We start from the raw sequence: 24,013 nt of genomic DNA, 5'->3' as shown, positions 1-24,013 counted from the left end.
AGTTTTCATTACATAATATGAAATTAGTACGTTTGTAATAATAATTTTCAAATTAGTACGCTGGAATTTTGGCGATATTTTGGCTATCATATTGTTTGACTTATTAGTCCTCGAGGTTAATGAAGTTTATAAATAGTTAATAAATGATCGTACAATAAAAATGCAATAAAAACAATTTAGAAATATATCATTAATTTAATTTATATAATATTAAGAACAATTATCTAAATCGAATAAGTAAATATATATTACTTATATAATTAGTTACTACCGATGTTACTGCCTCTACTGGCAAAATGAACAAATATTAATTTGTACACATAGACTAGTAGATTATACACGTGTGTCGATTATAGTAGAAAGCGACTGGAGGCTAAACAGTTATAAGCTGTTATGTAAGTTTTTATGTTGTGATTTTGACAATGTAGTTGTACGCAAAGCAAATCTTCAATGAATTAAGTTAAATTTAGAATATAATTTAACATTTCATGTAATTTTAAATAAAGGATCTTGAATTAATGCTGATATAATTTAAAAATAACTGTGAATATGTACTATACACTGTGTTATGCTTATTATTACTCTATAATTTAAAAAGATATTTTGAGTTTATAATTAGATTAGTTGTTGCTCTAATCTTTATGATGCAATACTGTTCAAAGTTTGGATTAATGTGTATGTATGTGTATATTTGTATGTTCTTATATCTACTTTAATTAGTATTACTTTATCAGTATTAAATATAAAATAAGCAAAAGTTTGCAATTACTCACGTGTTTTTTTGTAATTTTGTTTTCTTGAGAGGCCTCCTAAACAGAAATTTATGGGGGCAACCCATAGAAAAAGAGTTATAAATAACATATTACATTATTTTTCAAATTTGCAAAATGTACCGTTAAACGTATTCTTTAAATCACAAAAAATGAAAAATAAATCAAGCTGATTAATTAGCATCTAGAAAAAATTTTTATTAGTGAAATTTTTCTATAATCAATAATTATTGCGTGACACTACATAACAGTGATCCTCACTGTTTAGTGTTCTCGGCAGAGGCAGCAAGCATTTACTCTATTATTCATCTAACTAGATACCATCAAACACCACAATTTTTTTAACAGCTTATCCGTCCTGAAGGCATTATAGTACTCAGGAGAGCGATCCTTCACTATCATCCCTAAAATCTGTCACTGTTGACAATGACTACGGCGCACAGATAACTAATCNGTTTTCACAGAAATTACTTCCCTTCCCCCATTATCCCAGTTTGTCCATATTTCCGTAACCTACTCCTCACTACGGACGTTCAACAACACTCGATCCCTCTCAACATCTGTATTACTTTATGAAACGGAATATAAAATGTATAAACTGTGTAATATTTAATGAAATAAAACGAACGTCCATCGAAGCATAACCCCTTGTCCGACTTTGTCCGACTTGCCATAACTCCCTCCCATCCTTCCAGTATGGACGTCATTTATGCACAGCCCTTTAACGAAAATTAACAATGAAAGGAGTTAATCCATTTTCCAAAATTAACTAGAAAGATCCAGTTCGTTCCTTTGAAGAAACTGCAAAACGGCCGATCAATTGCTGTAGAAGTATCCGCTAAAAGTCGGAAAATGATAACTGCTAATTTGTAACATTCCTCTTAATAATGTTAAAAAAATCTAAATCTATAAAGATTATAGTCTAAACTTATCTAGAATAATCGCCGCAAATAAAGCAAAACTTAAGAAACACTCAAAATAAATGTATTTCATCGCACGAACGAAAACAGATCACTTACAAAAAGACGATTTTTAAAACTTTATTGTTGGTTGCAACGCAATTTAACGTTAAAAGATTGGATCTTGTTTCTTTATTTTTGGCGAATGTCCGGAATTTTCTCGCCTATCTTTCTAAACAGACGATTTCGATGTACCAATTTACTTTTTGTCATTTTCACAGAGACCAAATACAGTATAATCAATTTTCACAGATTTAGAATGTTTGAAGACACTCGTAAACTAAGAAGATAGTATGTGAAAAGATAGAAAACAAGATTGGATTCAAAGGGAGCAATCTTAGAAGCTTACCTACCTACAAAATACCTACAAAACAACAGCCATGAGGCTGTTGTTTTGTTGTTTTGTAGGTATTTCACGCTTTTTTCTCAGAAATGGCAAATTGTTAGTTTTTAATTTATAATTTGTTTTATATATAATTACTTTTATTTTAAGACAAATATTGATAAACGACCACATATCTGCCAATGCCTCCATGTTCTCCTCCCTCTTAACGGTAAGAACAGTCATCGCAAACATGTCGCACGAAGCCACCTTTTCAGTGAGCCTCACTGTTTAGTATTCTCGGAAGAGGCAGCAAGCATTTATTCTATTATTCATCTAACTAGATACCATCAAACACCACAATTTTTTTAACAGCTTATCCGTCCTGAAGGCATTATAGTACTCAGGAGAGCGATCCTTCACTATCATCCCTAAAATCTGTCACTGTTGACAATGACTACGGCGCACAGATAACTAATCAGGACTCCAATGCATAAAGGAATAGACCTGAATAAGAAAGTAGACAGAAGACAGTAAAAGAACTTATTATAGAATTGATTCTTCACAGTCTCTAACCACCCTAGACACGAGACGAAGCCATTACTATTACATTTATGCAATGAATTACAAGCTAGAGCCGAAGTGTTTTAACTAATATCTCGAACTGATGACTTGTAGTTCGTTGGCTGCGCTGTCCATTCTTTGATATTTTAACACAAAAAAACTGGCTAACGGTTGGTACACGACAATTCTAAAAACATTTGCTTCGCTTCGAAAACGGCGGGTTGCAGTTACGTGACAAAAAGACAATGTTAACTAAATTGTGATTGGTTAAAGCGTAACAGCTATCGATAGCACAGTACACAAACGCATCTCAACCGACTATCCGTAGCGAAACCTATCTAATGTGGAGCAGAAAATAGCGAATTATCTAAGGTTCGTTAACTGCCTTTCTCTAAGGAGACTTATCGAATATCCCGTGTATCGTTTTCTTTGAGTTATCGGAAGAACTCAGGATAGATCCTCTGACCAAGTAACCACCACCTAAAAAGACTACAGCACGACACGCAACACGATATGCGTCCCAGGATTTCACTGCTGGCCATCCAATTAGAGCTGCAACCATCAGATAAAGAAATGATTTTTCTCTGAGCCAGAGGAAACTTGTTTGTTTTGTTTTATTAAGTTATGGCAACGCAACACTTGGGCAATCTGCCTAGGGGGATGCCTTCCGAGGGGTCTTTTTAAGGGTAACTGTCCCCTATTCAGGCGTTTCAAACGTGGAGAAAACCAGGAAAACTTCACGTGGCCAGCCCGTCCGGGAGAGGAGAGAATCCACGACCGAACTTCCAGTGTTCAGGGAATGGAACCGCTTGGTCACTGTTGGCCCGAGAGGAAACTTAGGGGCCCATAATGAGTTCTACCCTTATAAAGGCCATAAACACCAAAAGATTATGATGATGGTGGGCGGTGATGTACTCTGGTACGGGCGGTGACGGGGTCTGATGTACTCTGGTACATCAGACCCCGTCCATCACCGCCATTCTTCTTGAGCACTCCTGAAATTCAGAGTCGATCATACTTCAATTTGAGTCACTAGACACACAGTCCTCTGCCGTTTCAGCTGGTCAATCCATTCATATATGCTTAGAGATTGTCGTCTTAGCAGATCGCTCTCAAATTGCCATTCAGATTGCTATTATTACACAACTTTTAAAAATTATTTTCGTTTTGTAATAATAAAAGAGTTTTCATTACATAATATGAAATTAGTACGTTTGTAATAATAATTTTCAAATTAGTACGCTGGAATTTTGGCGATATTTTGGCTATCATATTGTTTGACTTATTAGTCCTCGAGGTTAATGAAGTTTATAAATAGTTAATAAATGATCGTACAATAAAAATGCAATAAAAACAATTTAGAAATATATCATTAATTTAATTTATATAATATTAAGAACAATTATCTAAATCGAATAAGTAAATATATATATTACTTATATAATCAGTTACTACCGATGTTACTGCCTCTACTGGCAAAATGAACAAATATTAATTTGTACACATAGACTAGTAGATTATACACGTGTGTCGATTATAGTAGAAAGCGACTGGAGGCTAAACAGTTATAAGCTGTTATGTAAGTTTTTATGTTGTGATTTTGACAATGTAGTTGTACGCAAAGCAAATCTTCAATGAATTAAGTTAAATTTAGAATATAATTTAACATTTCATGTAATTTTAAATAAGGGATCTTGAATTAATGCTGATATAATTTAAAAATAACTGTGAATATGTACTATACACTGTGTTATGCTTATTATTACTCAAATTTAAAAAGATATTTTGAGTTTATAATTAGATTAGTTGTTGCTCTAATCTTTATGATGCAATACTGTTCAAAGTTTGGATTAATGTGTATGTATGTGTATATTTGTATGTTCTTATATCTACTTTAATTAGTATTACTTTATCAGTATTAAATATAAAATAAGCAAAAGTTTGCAATTACTCACGTGTTTTTTTGTAATTTTGTTTTCTTGAGAGGCCTCCTAAACAGAAATTTATGGGGGCAACCCATAGAAAAAGAGTTATAAATAACATATTACATTATTTTTCAAATTTGCAAAATGTACCGTTAAACGTATTCTTTAAATCACAAAAAATGAAAAATAAATCAAGCTGATTAATTAGCATCTAGAAAAAATTTTTATTAGTGAAATTTTTCTATAATCAATAATTATTGCGTGACACTACATAACAAAGGATTGAATTTAGGTGGATTTTCCTTTTCAACTTAGCACAATAATTAAAGTACTTTTTTAAAAAAGTATATAATATAATATAACATTAAATAATCAATCTGTTATAGAACTGTTAGAATTTTGTAAAACTAATATTTTGAGAGTTTCTGCATTAATAGAAATGAAAAAAAATCACTAAACCAAAACTGGAAATTGTCATTTACCAGCCTAATGAGGCTAGTAAATGTTTTTAAATTTTTGTTTTTAAATGTAAAAATTACAATAAGCAGATTCTTTTAAAACTTTAAATGTATTAGAATTTGGAGTTGTCCCAAAAATATATTGCAATATCATATTCTATTCTCTATTAATGCTTTAATCTTTTAAATGCCAAATGGGTTAAAAAATTTTTGATGCTTTTTTTGTATTAGTAAGAAAATATATATTTTATTTTTAATTGCAAAGATTAAATCAAGATTACGTATCTGTATATAGATTTTTTAAAATTATTTGTTTAGCTTTAATTAAGTAATTTATTCTATAACGTGAATGGAGTTAAAATATGATATAAATGAAGATAAAATATAAAATGTAATTGTATTTGAGTATAATAGTTTAAGTATAAGGATCAAATTTGGTAATTTTAAATAACAAGTAAAATTTGTTGTTTATTTTTAATTTAGAGAAATGAAAAAGCAGCTAGTATAAAAATGAAAGTAGTGTTCTTACATCCAGATTTAGGAATTGGAGGTGCAGAAAGATTAGTAGTAGATGCAGCAATTGCTTTAAAATCCAAAGGGCATTCTGTTAAATTTGTAACTGCACATCATGACCCTACTCATGCTTTTGCCGAAACAACCGATGGATCTCTGGAAGTCATATGTGTTGGAGACTGGTTGCCACGAAGTATTTTTGGTATTTTCCATGCTCTCTGTGCCTACATCAGAATGATATATGCAGCATTCTTTTTAGTTTATAGAACAGATATGGCACCGGATATAATATTTTGTGATCAGATATCTGCTTGTATTCCTATTTTGAAAAGGAAAAATGCAAAAGTTGTGTATTATTGCCATTTTCCTGATCAACTTCTAACAGACAGAGAAAATTGGCTAAAAAAACTTTATAGGGGTCCATTAGATTGGCTTGAAGAGAAAACAACTGGAATGGCTGATGTTATTTTAGTTAACAGCAAATATACTGGTAAGTTAAATTTTTGGAAACTTCAAATATTTATAATTTTTAAAATTTTTAATGTAAACAGTTTGTTCTGTTCACAGATTTAATGATTGTGTTGCAGTTTTGGTAATCCTATATCATGAACAAATAACTAGAAATAAATTCAGAGTTATAAAAATATTACATATTTGAAAATATTATATTTATTTCTGTAAATTTTTATATTAATTTCAAAATGACACTTGATTATGAATCATAAAAGTGGAATTTTTATTATAATTTTAGTAGTAAAAATGAACAATTAATAATTTTCTTAGGTTATTATCTGCAGCTGTAGGTGAATTTTGTGCAGCTGTTGATTGAAAATCATCCAATGAGATCATATTATTATAAATTACAGGACATTATAAAAACATTTTTTATTTTTTAGAAATTATTCTGCAGATATTGTGAAAATCTATCATCATTTTGATTTTAAATTAGCTGAATTTATAATTAAAAACTATAAATGTAAATTCCATCTTAATAAGAATTAATTGATTATTAAAAGATTAATAAATAGAAATTTAAAATTGCATTTATATATTTAAATATTACAGCATTTTTGAAACATCCTATTATAATGAATATTTTACATGGTCTTAGATTTATNAGCTGTAGGTGAATTTTGTGCAGCTGTTGATTGAAAATCATCCAATGAGATCATATTATTATAAATTACAGGACATTATAAAAACATTTTTTATTTTTTAGAAATTATTCTGCAGATATTGTGAAAATCTATCATCATTTTGATTTTAAATTAGCTGAATTTATAATTAAAAACTATAAATGTAAATTCCATCTTAATAAGAATTAATTGATTATTAAAAGATTAATAAATAGAAATTTAAAATTGCATTTATATATTTAAATATTACAGCATTTTTGAAACATCCTATTATAATGAATATTTTACATACAATAAAATAATATATATTTAAATATTTTATGTAAATAATTTAAATGTAAATTATTAAGATTGATTAAAGTTTACATAAGACTTTTTGGAAAATTACTGAAATAATTGCAAATTTTATTTATATTTGGAGTAAAGTAAGTTATGAAGTTGAATAGTTAAATACATAATAAATTAATGGAGAAAGCAATGAAATGATAGTTCTTAATATTTTTTGTAAGCATATTTGTACAAAATTTTAGAAGATATGTCAGTGCCTTTGGTAAATTTATACTGTAATTTATAAATATTTGAACATACAATATTCATTGATTGTTGTGAACACCTTAACTGTGTGCTTATAATTGGCAATATATAGTCAAAAAAAAAAAACTGAAGAGTAATTACAAACTGTTGGGATAGGGTCTCTTGGGCCTTTCTATAACTTCATCTTATTTCCAGTTTATCATGTTTGATTTTTCTGCTTTTATGTATTTGAAATTATGTAAAATGGTTTTTTAGTTCTGTTCACAATTAAAATCATATAGAGAGATGATCTAGCCCTGTACAGAGCTATAGGACTAGTCCTGACTTCCTTCCCTATCATCAATCCTTTATAGCATATAATTACCATATAGTGGTCAGCTTTAAGTTTTATTACATACTATCAATACATTTTTAATGTGATATATTGATATAATAGTATCAGTATTTATGAAAATTTATCAAATCTCATTTTAAACCTCATTATAATTATAATTGTAATAGCATTTAAAATGATTATTAATTACATTAACAAATAATTAAACCTGATTTAAGTACAAAATACAGGTATCTTTTGTATAATATGGTACATGCATTCTGAAAAAGTGTCATGTTATGCAAATTTATGTTATATGAAACAAAAGATTAATACAAAACATAGGGTTATATTTCAGAAGTTAACAAAAGTATACTATTCTTTCCATTACTAAGAGAAATATGTTTATTAAAGCAATCAATATTATATTTCCAATTGATAATTAACTAACAAACTCAATTAAAAGTACTGTTAATATTAATTTTAGTTAAATGAGAGCATGTTTTTACAAAGTATCATTGTCATCTGAGCTTTTTTGTTGATCTATACCAGAAATATCAGCAGCATCTTTATTTTTTTAATTTTTATCATAATTTTTTTTATTGATGACAAAATAAAAATATGTTATTAATTGAAAATTTGTTCCAGAGGGTCGCGTTTGTTCAGTTGAATACTGAGCAATTTTTTTTTGTTTTTTTTTCAGAATATGTGTTCAAATATCAAATTGTTCCAGTTGGGAACAGTTCTAGTACTGAGATACTGCTGTATTTCATTTGTCATTTTTACAAATGATTACTTACCTATGGTTAAAAAAGTTTAATAACACTTACTTAAAAATATTTAAATAAACTTCACTAAATATGAAAATTGATCCATAAAAAGAAAATGCAGTGACAGTCTTAAGGGTTGAAGTTTGAAAGCAACAACAGTGACACCTGGTTGATAGGAAAGCTAGAACAAGGAAGGAAAAATTCTACTATCAGTTTTCATTAAAGTAAACCTGACAAAAAGGCACAAAACAAAGTGAAAATTACAATATTCTAAAATCTGTGGACAAATTTGAGACAACGTGCATGCTTACTTGAATAGAAATATATTAAATAACAAAGTTCACACTTAAAAATTGCATTGTATGGAGGACTTCCACAATTTCCAAACCATGTTGTGGAACAGTGTTTCTCAATGGGGGCGATATCGCCCCATGTGGACGTTTTTCCATGTTGAGGGGGCGATTAGTAACAATTTATATTTTGGGGGCAAAAAACAATTTTCTGGGTGATATAGTAAAACATTATATTAAGAATAATTAGATATTTTATTCATTATATTGTACAATAATTAAACAAACAATATTACTAGTCACTAGTCTATTCAATGCAGTACAAATTTGGCATTAGCATTGTCCCGCACCATCAGAATTTTGTAGTAAAGGGGGCGATACTATGTAACAGTTTTATTAAAGAGGGCAACGATTCGTTAGAGGTTGAGAAACACTGTTGTAAAAGTACCATGTATGAGGGATACCTGTATATATATTTTACTTGCATTTGAGTTTAACTATTCATTATCAATATTTTTTGTTTTAAAAATTATATTATTGTTACTTATCTGGAAAATTTTCAAAATAAAATTTTATACAATATGGGAGGTTATTATAAAATAGTAGCAGTTAATATAATATAGAATATTTTTAAGTTTTGTTATGTTAGTACATATTGAAAGATATGGTATATTTGGTTCTGAATGATGGATTTGAATAATTAATCATTAAAAAAGCTTTGCTAACTGGATCAACTTGATCTAGTAATTTTCAACAATTTTAGTTCATTTATATCATTGAAAACCTCATTTCCTTCATTTAAATGTGCTGAATCTAAATGCTTTCACTGTTTTGTCTTGGAATTTTTTGAGACAATGATTCAGGTGATAAACTTATTTTTCAACATTACAATAAAAATTTTTGTTTAGAAATGATTTAATAATATAATTTATATTGTTATGTTTGAAATAAATTTTGATTTACAAAAAGTGCTATTATTAAAATACTTTTGATAATTATATATACACATGAAATATTAATTTAGTCTATTCTTAATTAATCACACTGAAAAAAAATATTACAAGTTTAATGAACTGAGTTGTTCAATAGAACTGATTGAGATATGAACAATGGTACATTCAAGTTATGTAATGTTAGCTGAATAAGTTTCAGTAAGTTGTTTTCATTCTTAAATGATATCTTTAAATAGACTAAAAATTATGCAGACTAATATTTGAACTGAATAGTAATACAATAAAATGAATTAATTTATAGTTAATAAATGATGGCTAAATGATGTATTTTAAATTAAATAATGAAATAAATGAAAGTTTTGTTTAACATTGAATTTTTAAAGATAAAAATAAAATCTTTAAAACATTGAATGTTTTAAAGATTTTAAATAGATATTTTAAATCCCTTTTTCTTTGTCAGAAGACTGCATTATATATTACTATACATGAACTGCTGATTGAGACATATTGTTTTTCTTTTAGGATTTCTTCCAGATATTTCTCTATCATTTCCTCACTATTCTATAGAGTTGCAACTGAAATCTTAAGAGAATGCATAAAATGCTTATTATATATTCAGTAATATTTATAACTTTAAGTTTTTAATATATTTCAAAATATGTTCATTTAAATTAAATTCTAAATATTTCTTAGAAATTTTAGAAATTATCATTCTTTTTTGTAATTGAAGCATATAATGAATACATAATAATTTTAATTATCTTACTAATAATGTTTCCTGTTTTTTGAAATTATATTTGTTTTTATCTTAATAAATATATTAAAATTTTTTTATTCATTAAATACCTATTAAAAGTGGCTATAAAACAAAGTATTTTGCATTTCAATTAAAGATGTTCTCATATGGTATGTCTAAAGTACATTGTAGGACAGTATTTTAAATGTTATTAAAAGCAAAATTAAGTACAGTATATAAAACTATCAATTTTTTAATTATTTGTTACTAATATTGTGAGTTATTAAAATATAAAGTATGTAGCTCAGAAATAAATATAATTTCTGCAAATATAACTTTTTTCCAAGCATATTACAAATGTTATAAAAAAACAAGAATACTGAATTTTGTGTGTTAAATTAATTTTATTATTATTAATTATTTTTGTAGTTATAAAACATAGTAAACACTATGTAAAATATAACAAGATAATGAAAAAATTTAGTTTCTTGCATCATTTAGTTGCATAATGTCAGTATCGTATTCAAAACAATAATTAAGCAAACTAAAATTCTTAAAATTACTATGCCATTGTTGTAGATCATTAAAATTCATTTCATTTTTAATTTAGAAAGTATTATAGTAGCAGTAGTTATTTATGAAGTCAGATATTTGTTTCTATACTTCAATAGGAATATTACAAAAACATTTTGTACTTTTTAAGAAAATCTTCAAAAGATATATTTATATTGGAAAGATAGAAAAGGTGTTATAACTTCTGTTTATAGATTCTTAATTTAACTATTAATCTTGTAATCATTTTTTTTTATAAGAATTATGCTGATTGTTCATTTACTAAATAAAGTTGTTCTCTTATAAGTACTAATTTATAACAACAAAGTTTACTCATCATAAGAAAAACAATTTCTTACACTATTTCTTAATAATAAAGAATTAAGGTTTCAAATTTGTTTATTATCCGTATAAATTTTTGTATTTATTTTTTCATTGGTAAAATAGTCTTTCATCAAATTTTCTTATTTCCTAATAATTTAGTCATAAAATCCAATTATATGAATTTTCCATAGAATAAAAATTTCATTTCTAAAAGAACTCTTAGAACTTTGAAAGCAGATTTCTGTTCAAATTAAATTTACATTTCTAAATACTAATATAAATATTAAATCTAAATATATGAACTAATAAATGAAAGTTTTATTTATTAAAAAATTGTTATATTTCTATCTCTTCATTCATATTTGGAAACTCAATTTTAAAAGAATGGATAAAAAATCAAGTTTTTTACAATTTTATAATTGGACTATTAGTGGTATGTTATTTCAGAGAAATTTAATAAACAGTGTGATATTTTTTCTGGATAAATTATTATTATAAATTTTGAAAATATTGAAATAAATATATTTTAAAATATTTATTTCAATGAATGAGTATATTGGAAAAGGAATAATTACTTTATAGGCTAATCCTGGAATAATTTTAATGAATTGGAACTGTCAAATGGTCATAAAACGGGTATAAAAATGCTTTATGATTTTGTTTTAATTAAGAATACAATTTTAAATTTATTCAAAATTCTGATTTATTATATTTTCAATTCTTTGACAAATCTTCTTGTTGTTTATTTCTGTTATATTAATTTAACTTCATATATTTTGATATAGCAAAGAAACTTTTTCATTCTCTTTATAATATCTGACTCTAGAACATTTGGTTAATCATACATTTCTTTCTATAATAATAGAGGTAAAGTTTCGAGAAATAAATTTCAATATAAATATAATTTTGAATCAATTATTAATCAATACGTTTTGTTTCGACCCTTGCAGGAGCTTTAGAAAAATCATTTCAAGAAAATCAATTTATTGATGCAAATATCAACTGTAAACAGTATATAAATGAATTATTTTAAAAATTAGTTAATTCACTAATGTATAAAATTAATACAACAACGTTAAATTTTAATTATTAGTAATTAAACTATTTATATAAATGATGGGAACACTAAACAACTATGCAAATAATTTTTGAAATGGTAAAAGCTTTCCTTCATAACTAAAATAGTTTTCGACCTTGTTTTATTTAATTTCTGTTAATTCGGATTAACGATATTTGTGCGTATTTCTGTCAATATAAAATGCATTTCAAATAATTGAAACGGTTCCAAGTAACGTGATAAAACTTTAAAAGCTAAATGTAAACGAGGTGTCTGCAAATTATTTGTCTGTTAACATTGTAGCAGTAACAATATTGATTTAGGCTCAACTTTACATTTAAAAAATGCACTTTACAATAATTTCGAATTTAAATATTCAAAATACAGTAAAAAATTCAGTTATTTGGAAATTTAATGCTTTACAATTGAAAAATTTTGACTTTTTTGTTTTCAGATCTCAAAACTTGAAAATTATGAGGATAAATAAGAAAGCTCCTTACGTTTAACTTTAAAATTAGTAACTTTTCTCCTATTTAAATGAATGATAAAACTCAGTATGCTTCTATTATATCGTATTAAAAGAAAATAAATTCGTAATAGTTGAATAGCCTATTAAGCAATCTATAGTTTTCAAATTGCTTTCGTGACTGTTTCATCCTGTTTTATCGGAAATGGAGGATATTTAAATAATCTTCGTGATAGATTAGACCATGATTTTAATTCTCCCATTTTCATCTCGTCTCATACCTTTTCGTAAAGCTTTGTTACATGAGACGATTGATAATTAATTAGCTTCATCATAAATCCACTGTGTAATGCTTAATCCGAATTATATCGTAATTAAACCCAGGAAATTTGCTTTAGAATTTGCATGTTATTAGTCGAATTTATAAATAATTAGGAGATTTAGTTTGATACGATTTTTCTTTTAATTTCTTTCAGTTGTCTTTTTACACGAAAAGATTTGTATTATTTCAATACTTAAATACTTGTGTTAAAAATATCCATGCTTTTCAGTATTTAGTTAATTGTATCTGTTGTTCGTTTCAAAATCTTGGAAAATAGAATTATCAACTTTGTTAAATACAAATTGAGTTAAAATTTGACTTATCTGCACCTCATCTATGAGTGCACAGATCTTTGTCCTTTTGTGTTCTTATATATATTATATATAAGAACAGTCTGGTGATGTCTTCAGAAGTTTATTTTTCTTTAAGGAGATTGAGTTTCTGAGGTAATTTCTTGTGGAGTGCACAAAGGTCTCTTAGGTCGAAGTGCTTTTGGCTTCATCTCCATGTGTACAGGGCCGTGCGTTAGATTTTCTCAGTATGATGCAAGTCTTCGAAATGCCGCCCTTAAATGATGCTTATGCAGCCCCTTAAATGCTGTTTATGCCGCCCCCTTACGATGCCGCCTGATGAGGTCGCCTCTCTGTATCATAGCACGGCACAGCCCTGCATGTGTAAATCTACGATTGCTGATATTACCGATTGGAAGAAATACACTATAAATGCTCTACGAAGGGGAGGTGTTTTAATTGTACGAAATTCTCTAAACTCAAATTATTTTTTGTTCAGTTTGGACTTAACAAGAAATTATAATACTGTGCATCATTGAACGAGTGCATTTTTCAATTGATTAGCCCAAAATTGCTTGATATGTTTCAATAGTTTAGTTCTGAGTTTTGTCAATTATCAATTACTATTGTAAAATGGATTGCTAAAAAGAATTATTTTTCATTATTATAAATTTTGTATTACATTTTCGAGGGAAGATTTAAGAGTTTGTGTGATATTTTTTAACGTAAATTTGATGCCATTCTTGATGAATTTCTCATTGTAAGACTAAGAAACGACGTCAAATCTACGTGAAAACGTACAGTGCTCCAATGACACGTCTTATTATTCCAGTTTGAGTAGAAAGTTGTATTTTGAATCAGTACTTCTAGCATGAATTACGGTATTTAAATGACATAAAAATTATTAAATAGATAATTTTGATATTTAGAATGATATATTCTCTATATTGTATTCCGAAATTTTCGTTGATGTAATGAATAATAGTACTGAAAAAAGTTACGGATTTAACGTAGTCTTTGATATATATATAGCGTACTAATTAAAATAATATAGGATACTAAAAGTAATACAATTTATTATTTTCTATTTTTTTATTTAAAAAATTAAGCTGTTATTGTTATTGTTAGCTGGTATTTTCAGAAAAACATTTACAACATTAATGGATTGCAAGCTTGAAGTATTGTATCCATCTCTCAACTTTGCAAATTACGATAACATACCAAGTGGAAGTATCGATGACGTTATTCGAAAAAATGCCAATAAGATTTTTCTATCAATAAACCGCTACGAAAGGAAAAAGAACTTGAATCTTGCCATTTATGCTTTCGGTAACTAAAACACAAACTCTTATCGCGTACATTTCAGAAACTTCTCCAATTTATATTGAAATTTTAATATTTACAGAACAATTACTTCAAGAATTGCCTTCGGATCAGGTTCGAAGGGTGCACCTCATCATAGCTGGAGGATATGACGATCGAGTAACCGAAAACATCGAGTATTATCAAGAACTTGAAGAATTGGCCCAAAATCTCGAAGTATCAGATTACATAACCTTCCTGAAATCCCCGAGTGATACAGAAAAGTTACTCTTGATACACGGTTGCACGGCCGTGTTGTATACTCCCGATAACGAGCATTTCGGTATAGTCCCTCTGGAAGCAATGTACATGTCACGTCCTGTCATAGCAGTTAATAGTGGTGGGCCCCTAGAAACAATAATTGATGACGAAACGGGCTTTCTTTGCGAACCGCAACCTGATAAATTTAGTGAAGCCATGAAAAAATTTGTCGAAAATCAAAATCTATACTTAAAAATGGGAAAGAAAGGTAACGAACACGTTAAACAAAAATTTTCCTTCTACTTGTTTACAGAACAATTACATAAGACTATAGAGAATTTGAAAGAGGCACCCCAAACAAAGAAATGATTTTAATAAATTCAGTACACGTACAATGATTAAAATTCTATAGAAATATAAGTTGCAGGATTACAACAACAAATATTTTTATAATTGTCTGTCTGGGAATATTTCTTTTAAAAAATATTGCCTTTGTTAAAAATTTAATTGTGGACCAAGAAGTCATTCCAATTTCGATTACGAATAAAGTAAATTTAACGCGGAGAAGAATTTTTAAAAAATTGTAATTAAAATATTTTTAAATTATTACAATATTTATGTAAATTTATGAAGGCCCTTTATCTTTAATCGATCATATTCAGATGTTTATAAGAAAACATTTGGTGAAAAAGGAATATAAAGTGTATAACTGTATACATTATTTGTTCAGTTCAGATCTATTAAGAATACAGTACAATAGGACATTGTTTCATATTAAAAGAACAAAGTTATAAAATAATAAACACTTAAGAAATTGAATTTGAAAGCTGAGAATTGTGTTGATTTTGTTTGATTTAAGTAAGAATTTATCTCATTTTTCTAATAAGAAAAATATAAATCTGTAGAAACTGTGCCCAAAATTGTACTGTAAACATATCTTGAATGTAAAATGGACCAAGTTCTTCCCTCGATATATTAATAAAATCTATATTTAAATAAGTCTAAAAATTTCTGTGGTAAATTCTTTGATATGTACAATTCTCTTCAATCTATAAATTATAAAAGTATAAAAAAGAATTCTAGGATTAGGGATGAACTTGATTAATTTTGCAATATCAAATTCTTAATATTCACTATTTATTTGTATATAAGGGATATATACAAGATTGTGGATATGGTTGAAGTTTGAATTACATTTTAATAACATTATGTAAATAAATCTACTATTTAATAGTAATTAAAAATTCGTTCTATTATATTATTCACAAATATTTAATCTTTATAATGTCATTTAAGAAATTCTTCTTTAAAATAATTAAACTTCACAGTTTAAAATTTGAAATATGATATATTCCAGAGTAAAGTATCGAAATTTCTCGAGATCCGATTCTCTTTGTATTACTTTATAAGAAAATTGACCAATTTTGCAGTTAAATTAATATAAAAATTGTACAGCCTTTACAATGGAAGAAAATTCTATAAAACTTTTATAAATCTTTATATTTCTCTAAAGGTGAATTGTATAAATTATTAAATAAAGATTGACTTAAATTGATGAAATTATTTCATTAAGATCCATAATGAAATAATTTATCGATATAAAGTGCAAATGTGGTTTATTCAATTTTTTATTTATGAACGGCGTTATTGACTGATCTATATCATTCAAAATGTCCAGTCCATATCTCATTTCCATTGCTGTAATTTATAAAATCGATATCGGTAACACGAACACAGTTCGATTGTCCATACTTACATAAGTAAATTTTACATTATCTTTGTTTACTGTTTCACTCCAGGAACTTCTCTCAACATTTTGCAAGAAAAAAAATAATAATAATCTTACTAAATTCATAAATTTTTACAATATTTAATATTTCAATTTTTTTTTTTCAGTGTAAATTGATACCAACTTTAGCTGTATCTAATTATAAGTGACCTTCTTTTTTAATAAGATGAAATTAAAGACAAGGACAAGTTCCTTGTTGTGATACAGTAGTCTGTATATTATTCAATAATTGTTGATTATGAAATATGTTTTCATTTTTAGAATTAAATTTGCGTTTTGGAAAGAAATATTTCAAATTTCTTATTCCTAAATTCGATTATAAAATACTCAATGTTGGAAAATAATATAAATCGATGAAAATCTATGAATTTTATATGAAGATATTCTAAATTTAGGATGTAATTTTTAAGTTTTTTTCAGTAATTTTTGTTAATTTGAAACTGCTCCGTTTGACCTAGTTTTTAAATTGTTTTAATAATTTATAAGAAAAGTTCTGTTATAAATGGATGAAGATAGTGTAATTTTAAAGTGTATTTTGCAAACTTAAATGAGTATTTCTGGAGTTTTAAATGAAGAAAAGTAAACGAAAAAATCTAAAAAACGATTTTGAAAATTTTCTTAATTGTAAATGGACAATTCCCAAATAATTTTGTCGTATTTCTTTTTAATTTCAGAAGTACAAAATTTATTTTTGATAATAAATTGATCGACGAGGGAAACAAAATTCATATTACATATGTTTATAAGATTTTCCCCCTAACTTGTGTATTTGTGTGTAACAAATGGGAATTCGTTTTCAATAGTACAGAATTAAATTCTTAAATTTTTTATTTTTATTTGACTCGACGCCTTTCGTATCCAGACAAATTGCCCAGTTAATTGAAACATCCTTTAACTTACTTGCAATTCACCACGTCACATTTTGGAAGATTTGGAATGAGGGAATTAAGAGACAAACACGTACACCAATTGTTGGTGTTTATAGAAGAGAATGGAAAATATATTTTTAAAAAGGTACTGTACATCCAAAAAAATTTATTATTTTCTCATATTTAAAAATAATGCACCCTTTCCAAAATTGTAAATCTTAAAATAAGTTTATTTTAGAGAAAATTTGAATATCACATTTTGTATACTTCTGTTGGGGTCGTAGTTTTAAGTCGTCATAAAACTAAAATATTTAACAAATCCTTAGGATTTATATGAATAATAATGTGAATTTTATTGGAATTTGCAATTAATGTAAACGGGCGGATCTACATAAGGACTAATAGGGCTTAAGCCCTGGGCCCCCAAATCTCAAGGGCTCACAAAAATTGAATTATCATCATAAATTTTTTATACTTTTTCATTAACAATGAGCACTTATCGTATAGTAAAAATAGTTACTAGGTTTGGTAAAAATGGGGCCCCATTGGACTTCAATAAGCCCTAGACTCCGAAAAAACCTAGATCCACCCCTGAATGTAAATGTATATCATTTTTAATGGTTTTTAATAAATTTACGGGTCAACCCATCACAATTTAAATGATCTCAACTGAAACATGATGTTGACATTTGTACGTATATATAAAACATAACTAAAAAGTTTATTAACGTGAAAATATAATAATTTCTGATCATTTATTTGATTATAAATATTTTTTAACTAGTAAAATTATATATAAAATTATAAATTCTGAAAAGTTGAAAGCTTTATTTTTTCAAAATGTTACAATTTTAACAAACCGCCGTACAATTCCTTATAAATTGAAAATACGTATTTATTGTTGAGGATCAAGATATACAACAATACGATTTAGTTTTTCGGTTGTTTCTCTAGTCCTAGGTTGAAACTTTAATTAGAAAGCCACATTCCCTAAAGGCAGCATGTAATGCAGATTAATTAATATAAAAATATTTAGATATCTTTATTGAAAGAAATTTATTTTTTAGTTAATTTATCGGAAAAGATGTCCAGAACTTATTTTTTAATATCAAATCGCCATAGAAGACACGAAAGATTGCACGTTCTCCACCTCTGCTCTAGTCTTTGAAACTGGGCTATTTAGCTCTACATACTTTAGGATTTTTAAAAGTTTATGAGTTATATTTTAAATACACATAAGACTTAACTGGTGTACAAGGTTCAAAATATAGAAGAACCGACCAGAGATCGTAAAACTAGAAATACCAGTAATGAACTTTCCTGTTAAAATAATTAGTATAATTGTTCGAAATATTTTAAATTTTAATTCAAATTTAATTATTCAAAATCTCAATTTGGTCAGGGACAAAGAATCTAGAAGGGAACTCGCCTGACAATATCCTATTAGACCTATATATTGCTGATTTGCATACTGAATATGCTTACAAAAACAAAATTTTGCTTGTGTTTTTAATTTATTCTGATTACAAAAATATAAAATAGAACATTATTTAACACTTAAATCACAATTAAACTATAAATTAGTGGGAAGCAGTTTCATTCATTATTCAAATCTTAATATGCAAATTTGCAAACGAAGTATTAAGATAGCAGTCGAGGTTTGGGCTAACATGCTGTAAATCAGTCTCCAAAATTCAAAATAAATAAATAATGTAAGTAACTAAATACAGTATAACTACTGTTAAATCAAAATTTCTCTATTGACATTTCAAATACTTGTAAATAAAAAAAATTATTATTTACTATAGCTAATTAGGCTATATTTTATTTATAAAATAGAATAGCTAAAGTAATTTCTGTTAAAAATTAAAAAGCAGAATAAAATATTTATTTTATAAACATTAATACTAAAAGTATGTTATATTTACAATAATATTGAAAAGATTAACATTAAAACGTAATATACAGTAGACCCCCCAATAACATTGTAGATAATTCCGTGTTATATGAATTCCATGTTGTACAAGTCACTTAGATTTTACAAATACGTGAGCCGTTCACAGCCCGGCACACGTATTTGTAAAATCTAAGTGACTCGTATTTGTAAAATCTAAGTGATTCGTACAACATGGAAATAATATAAAACGGAATAATCAACAGTGTTATAGGTGGGTCGACTGTATAATGAATTACTGTTATAAATTACTGAGAGATTAATAATTATAATTTCTATAATCAACAAAAACATAATTTATATGAAAATTATATATATACAGTAAAACCTGCCTAAACGGAAAAAATTCTTAGAAACTCTGGATTTTGTGTTAAAAACCCTGTTCAAAACGGAAACTTACCAAACCGGAAAAATATTCTGTAACGTATGAGTCCGGTTTACACAAGTTTCACTGTATAGCAGTGTTGTTGTTATTAAAATATTCAATATTTGAGACAGATACGGTCGAACCTGCAACAATGGCCACCTCTAAACAGTTACCATCATTTTTTCTTTACAACAAAAATGTATACAAAATAAAACAGGCCCGTTTTTTGGGAGTTATGTTCTTGTCAGTTGTCGTTGTTCAGAGGTTTGACTGTATTTAAAAATCAATTATTTTTACAAAATTTAAATTTTTAAATAATAATAAATATTTATAAGACTTTAAAAATATTAGCCTACATTTCTTTAATACTCACAAAAATAAATTCCAATAGATATAACCTTATATAATAATCGTTTATACAGGATAAATGTAAATCCTATTTCCTGTATAGGTTATAAATAAAGTTTTAGTAAGAGTGGGGTGATTTTAACAGACGAACAGGAACTGCGCTATAATCCTGCTCTTTTATATATTTTACAGTGGTAAGATAATAGAAAAATTTTTGTATTTCAATAGTAGAATATTTTTCACACAGATTCAATTAGTGGAATTATCGGAATTTTTACGAAGAAAGAAAAAGTGAGATTGTATTTAGATTATAAATTAATGATTGATAATGAATAACTGATAGGGAGATACGGATTTTCTATGTATAAATACAGTAGTTGCATAAATAATATATTTCGTAAAAATCTGTGGAGATAAATTTGATGATTTATAAAATTTACTAGTAGAGTAACTTAATTTTGTTTATATCCATTGGTTTAGTTTATTTTTTTTTTAAATTAATTATATTTTTCTAATATTAATATTTATAATTCTACCTTTCATGCATTATTACAGTACTGTATATTAAATTATTACTATTAATTTATTATAAATAAATGTAAGCTTAAATCTTTATGCGAATCTAAATTACATGATATAGGCCTACAGTATCTTATAAATTACTTGTAAGGTCTAATATAGATCTATATTATATTAATTTTCGATGCATATTTATACAGTGTTTAATATATAATATTACGATATAAAAATAGCTTATTATAGTTAGTATAAATATAATCATTATATTATNTATTGTTAGCTGGTATTTTCAGAAAAACATTTACAACATTAATGGATTGCAAGCTTGAAGTATTGTATCCATCTCTCAACTTTGCAAATTACGATAACATACCAAGTGGAAGTATCGATGACGTTATTCGAAAAAATGCCAATAAGATTTTTCTATCAATAAACCGCTACGAAAGGAAAAAGAACTTGAATCTTGCCATTTATGCTTTCGGTAACTAAAACACAAACTCTTATCGCGTACATTTCAGAAACTTCTCCAATTTATATTGAAATTTTAATATTTACAGAACAATTACTTCAAGAATTGCCTTCGGATCAGGTTCGAAGGGTGCACCTCATCATAGCTGGAGGATATGACGATCGAGTAACCGAAAACATCGAGTATTATCAAGAACTTGAAGAATTGGCCCAAAATCTCGAAGTATCAGATTACATAACCTTCCTGAAATCCCCGAGTGATACAGAAAAGTTACTCTTGATACACGGTTGCACGGCCGTGTTGTATACTCCCGATAACGAGCATTTCGGTATAGTCCCTCTGGAAGCAATGTACATGTCACGTCCTGTCATAGCAGTTAATAGTGGTGGGCCCCTAGAAACAATAATTGATGACGAAACGGGCTTTCTTTGCGAACCGCAACCTGATAAATTTAGTGAAGCCATGAAAAAATTTGTCGAAAATCAAAATCTATACTTAAAAATGGGAAAGAAAGGTAACGAACACGTTAAACAAAAATTTTCCTTCTACTTGTTTACAGAACAATTACATAAGACTATAGAGAATTTGAAAGAGGCACCCCAAACAAAGAAATGATTTTAATAAATTCAGTACACGTACAATGATTAAAATTCTATAGAAATATAAGTTGCAGGATTACAACAACAAATATTTTTATAATTGTCTGTCTGGGAATATTTCTTTTAAAAAATATTGCCTTTGTTAAAAATTTAATTGTGGACCAAGAAGTCATTCCAATTTCGATTACGAATAAAGTAAATTTAACGCGGAGAAGAATTTTTAAAAAATTGTAATTAAAATATTTAAAATAAATTAAATATTTTTATGTAAAATTAGTTCGTTTAATGTAATTTATCATGAACATGATTATATTTTTAATAAAATTTTCTAGATTTCCTGAAAGAGAAAAGTGAGAAATGAACAGAACTACTGGAAATCGCCTACAATTATTAATAGTTATTGCCATAGTGCTTATAATGATGTCTTTATATTTTATGCTAATTACCATTCAATATCAGAGGAAATTTAAATTTATTATAACGAGAAAGAAAACGATAACTAAAGTAAAGAAATGCCCCACTCCAAAAATCGAGATAGAAAGCTTCAATCAACCAAGATTAGTTAGAATCGAGAAGCAAAATTATAGCGATTCCGAAGCAAAATTTATACTCCTGTGGACTAAATATTTTCATTATAACTTTTCTACAGATTTTTACTTTTTTCAAGAAGGATTTGATACTTTTAAACGTTATCAATGCTCTTTCAGTCAATGTTTTGTCACAAACAACAGATCTCTCTTCAAAGAAGCTGATGCAGTTCTTTTCCATCTATGGGATATATCCGATGACTTACCAAAATTTAAATACAAAAAGCAAAAGTGGATTTTATATACTTTAGAATCAATATCGACTGAAAGTTCATGGAAGGAGAAACGAAATTTATTCGATTGGACCATGGGTTACAGAAGCGACTCTGATGTAAGAGTAAAGTATGGCGAAGTATGTAAATTGCCAAAAGATGAACAGATTAGTAATGTAAATGAAAAGGATTACCATAATGGAAAAGAGAGAGAGATTGTATGGTTTGTTAGTAACTGCCATAGCGTTAGCAACAGGATGAAATATGCTAAAAAGTTATCAAAATACATTGATATTGACGTTTATGGAAACTGTGGCAGTAGAAAATGCGAACCTTCACAATCCAAACAGTGCTACGAAGATATATTTAAAAAATACAAATTTTATCTCTCTTTCGAGAATTCAATATGCAGCGAATATGTAACAGAAAAGTTCTTTAATGTGTTAAATTATGATATAATTCCTATTGTCATGGGTGGTGCTAATTATGATTCTATAGCTCCTCCACATTCGTTCATAGATACAAGAGATTTCCCGAATCCAAAGGATCTTGCAGATTATCTGAAGGTTGTCAGCCAGGATAGCGATTTATATAATTCGTATTTTGACTGGAAGAGAAAATATAAGAGTTATTTGTATCCTTGGATGTGTGAACTGTGCCAGAAATTACATCAAAAGCACGAGACAAATGTGGATCGTCGCGAAAATTGGTGGAATAGTTACACCGAATGTGAGAAATGGGAAAACGATGCCTTTGTAAAAATGTAAATGAATTTTTATATTTTGTTTTTATACAAAACGACTAAAAATTTTAAATTATTTTTTTATACATAATCTAAAGTTTTAAATGCAATTTTTATCTGTTATATTTGTTGGTAAATAAATTTTTTACATTATTGTGTAAAATTGTTAATTGATGGGTTAGTCGAGTGATTATATCATCTTTAGCAGCAGTTTTTGAAATATTTAACACATCACAAGAGTATTTCCCAAAGTTTTGATATTGTGTACCCAGTGACAGATTAACTACTACCCGACTCCCTAGGCTGAGCTTTAGTAAGGCTCTCCCTAACTTTGCTCCTCCCATTCTTTGTAGAATAGAATAAAGTAACGTTAAGTTAACTTTAAATAATATATCGTTGTAACAACATATCAATTAACAATCTGTTTTTTCCTCTCAAACCCCTAGGCTTAAGCCTATCAGGTTAATCTATTAATGTATGTATCCATTCTTAAATTTTCACAAGTATTAGTACCACTTGAAAAAAAAAATTACAACTACCCAAATGCAGTATGTTGCAACTCGAGTAGAATTTATATGAAACAAGCAATTATTTATTGCGACATCGTCACGATGTATATGTTACCGCTAAAGCTCGAAATCCGTTAATGTGTACATTACCTAGCTAATCTGCAGATTAACTAGGGTGATCCGTTAAAGCTGCGAAAATTATTCCATTTCTCAAATTACCTAGGTAATCTGC

The 24,013-nt window shown here is 27.4% G+C and overlaps 3 protein-coding genes across 6 annotated transcripts; all 3 read left to right on the top strand.

Annotated features, from left to right (window-relative positions):
• Window positions 1-336: 336 nt before the first annotated feature.
• Window positions 337-16,338, top strand: LOC111618264 (alpha-1,3/1,6-mannosyltransferase ALG2-like). Of its 2 annotated transcripts, none has more exons than XM_023359758.1 (4): window positions 337-395; window positions 5,482-6,001; window positions 14,383-14,583; window positions 14,660-16,338. In XM_023359758.1, exons 2-4 carry the CDS (start codon window positions 5,509-5,511, stop codon window positions 15,184-15,186), a joined length of 1,221 nt encoding a protein of 406 aa, XP_023215526.1. In that variant the 5' UTR covers window positions 337-395; window positions 5,482-5,508; the 3' UTR covers window positions 15,187-16,338. The 2 variants fall into 2 exon arrangements, with proteins under 2 accessions (XP_023215526.1, XP_023215525.1); XM_023359757.1 differs by lacking the exon at window positions 337-395 and adding an exon at window positions 4,098-4,194 and having other exon boundaries at window positions 14,660-16,337.
• Window positions 16,339-17,213: 875 nt separating this feature from the next.
• LOC111618265 (glycoprotein 3-alpha-L-fucosyltransferase A-like) lies at window positions 17,214-23,803 on the top strand. 3 transcript variants are annotated; one of them, XM_023359761.1, is made up of 2 exons: window positions 17,214-17,620; window positions 22,064-23,803. In XM_023359761.1, the coding sequence occupies exon 2, from the start codon at window positions 22,089-22,091 to the stop codon at window positions 23,295-23,297; it is 1,209 nt and encodes a 402-aa protein (XP_023215529.1). In that variant the 5' UTR covers window positions 17,214-17,620; window positions 22,064-22,088; the 3' UTR covers window positions 23,298-23,803. The 3 variants fall into 3 exon arrangements, with proteins under 3 accessions (XP_023215529.1, XP_023215528.1, XP_023215530.1); XM_023359760.1 differs by lacking the exon at window positions 17,214-17,620 and adding an exon at window positions 19,006-19,187; XM_023359762.1 differs by lacking the exon at window positions 17,214-17,620 and adding an exon at window positions 20,277-20,338.
• On the top strand, window positions 20,949-21,968 carry LOC111618267 (alpha-1,3/1,6-mannosyltransferase ALG2-like). Its single transcript, XM_023359763.1, has 2 exons — window positions 20,949-21,144; window positions 21,221-21,968. The coding sequence occupies exons 1-2, from the start codon at window positions 20,976-20,978 to the stop codon at window positions 21,745-21,747; spliced, it is 696 nt and encodes a 231-aa protein (XP_023215531.1). The 5' UTR covers window positions 20,949-20,975; the 3' UTR covers window positions 21,748-21,968.
• Window positions 23,804-24,013: the final 210 nt, after the last annotated feature.

The sequence above is a fragment of the Centruroides sculpturatus genome, unplaced genomic scaffold (assembly GCF_000671375.1).
Source record: "Centruroides sculpturatus isolate CEXI.00-Female unplaced genomic scaffold, Cexi_2.0 scaffold154, whole genome shotgun sequence".
Taxonomy (NCBI): domain Eukaryota; kingdom Metazoa; phylum Arthropoda; class Arachnida; order Scorpiones; family Buthidae; genus Centruroides; species Centruroides sculpturatus.
Note: the sequence above shows the minus strand (reverse complement) of the source record. Positions and strands in the feature narration are given on the sequence as shown.

What these genes read in the sequence shown, in the direction of transcription:
- LOC111618267 (XM_023359763.1), top strand. Translation starts at nt 20,976, where the DNA reads ATGGATTGCAAGCTTGAAGTATTGTATCCATCTCTCAACTTTGCAAAT. An exon ending in TCTTGCCATTTATGCTTTCG is followed by an intron (nt 21,145 to 21,220) that starts GTAACTAAAACA and finishes TAATATTTACAG; the next exon opens with AACAATTACTTCAAGAATTG.
- LOC111618265 (XM_023359761.1), top strand. Translation starts at nt 22,089, where the DNA reads ATGAACAGAACTACTGGAAATCGCCTACAATTATTAATAGTTATTGCC.
- LOC111618264 (XM_023359758.1), top strand. Translation starts at nt 5,509, where the DNA reads ATGAAAGTAGTGTTCTTACATCCAGATTTAGGAATTGGAGGTGCAGAA. An exon ending in AGTTAACAGCAAATATACTG is followed by an intron (nt 6,002 to 14,382) that starts GTAAGTTAAATT and finishes TGTTATTGTTAG; the next exon opens with CTGGTATTTTCAGAAAAACA. An exon ending in TCTTGCCATTTATGCTTTCG is followed by an intron (nt 14,584 to 14,659) that starts GTAACTAAAACA and finishes TAATATTTACAG; the next exon opens with AACAATTACTTCAAGAATTG.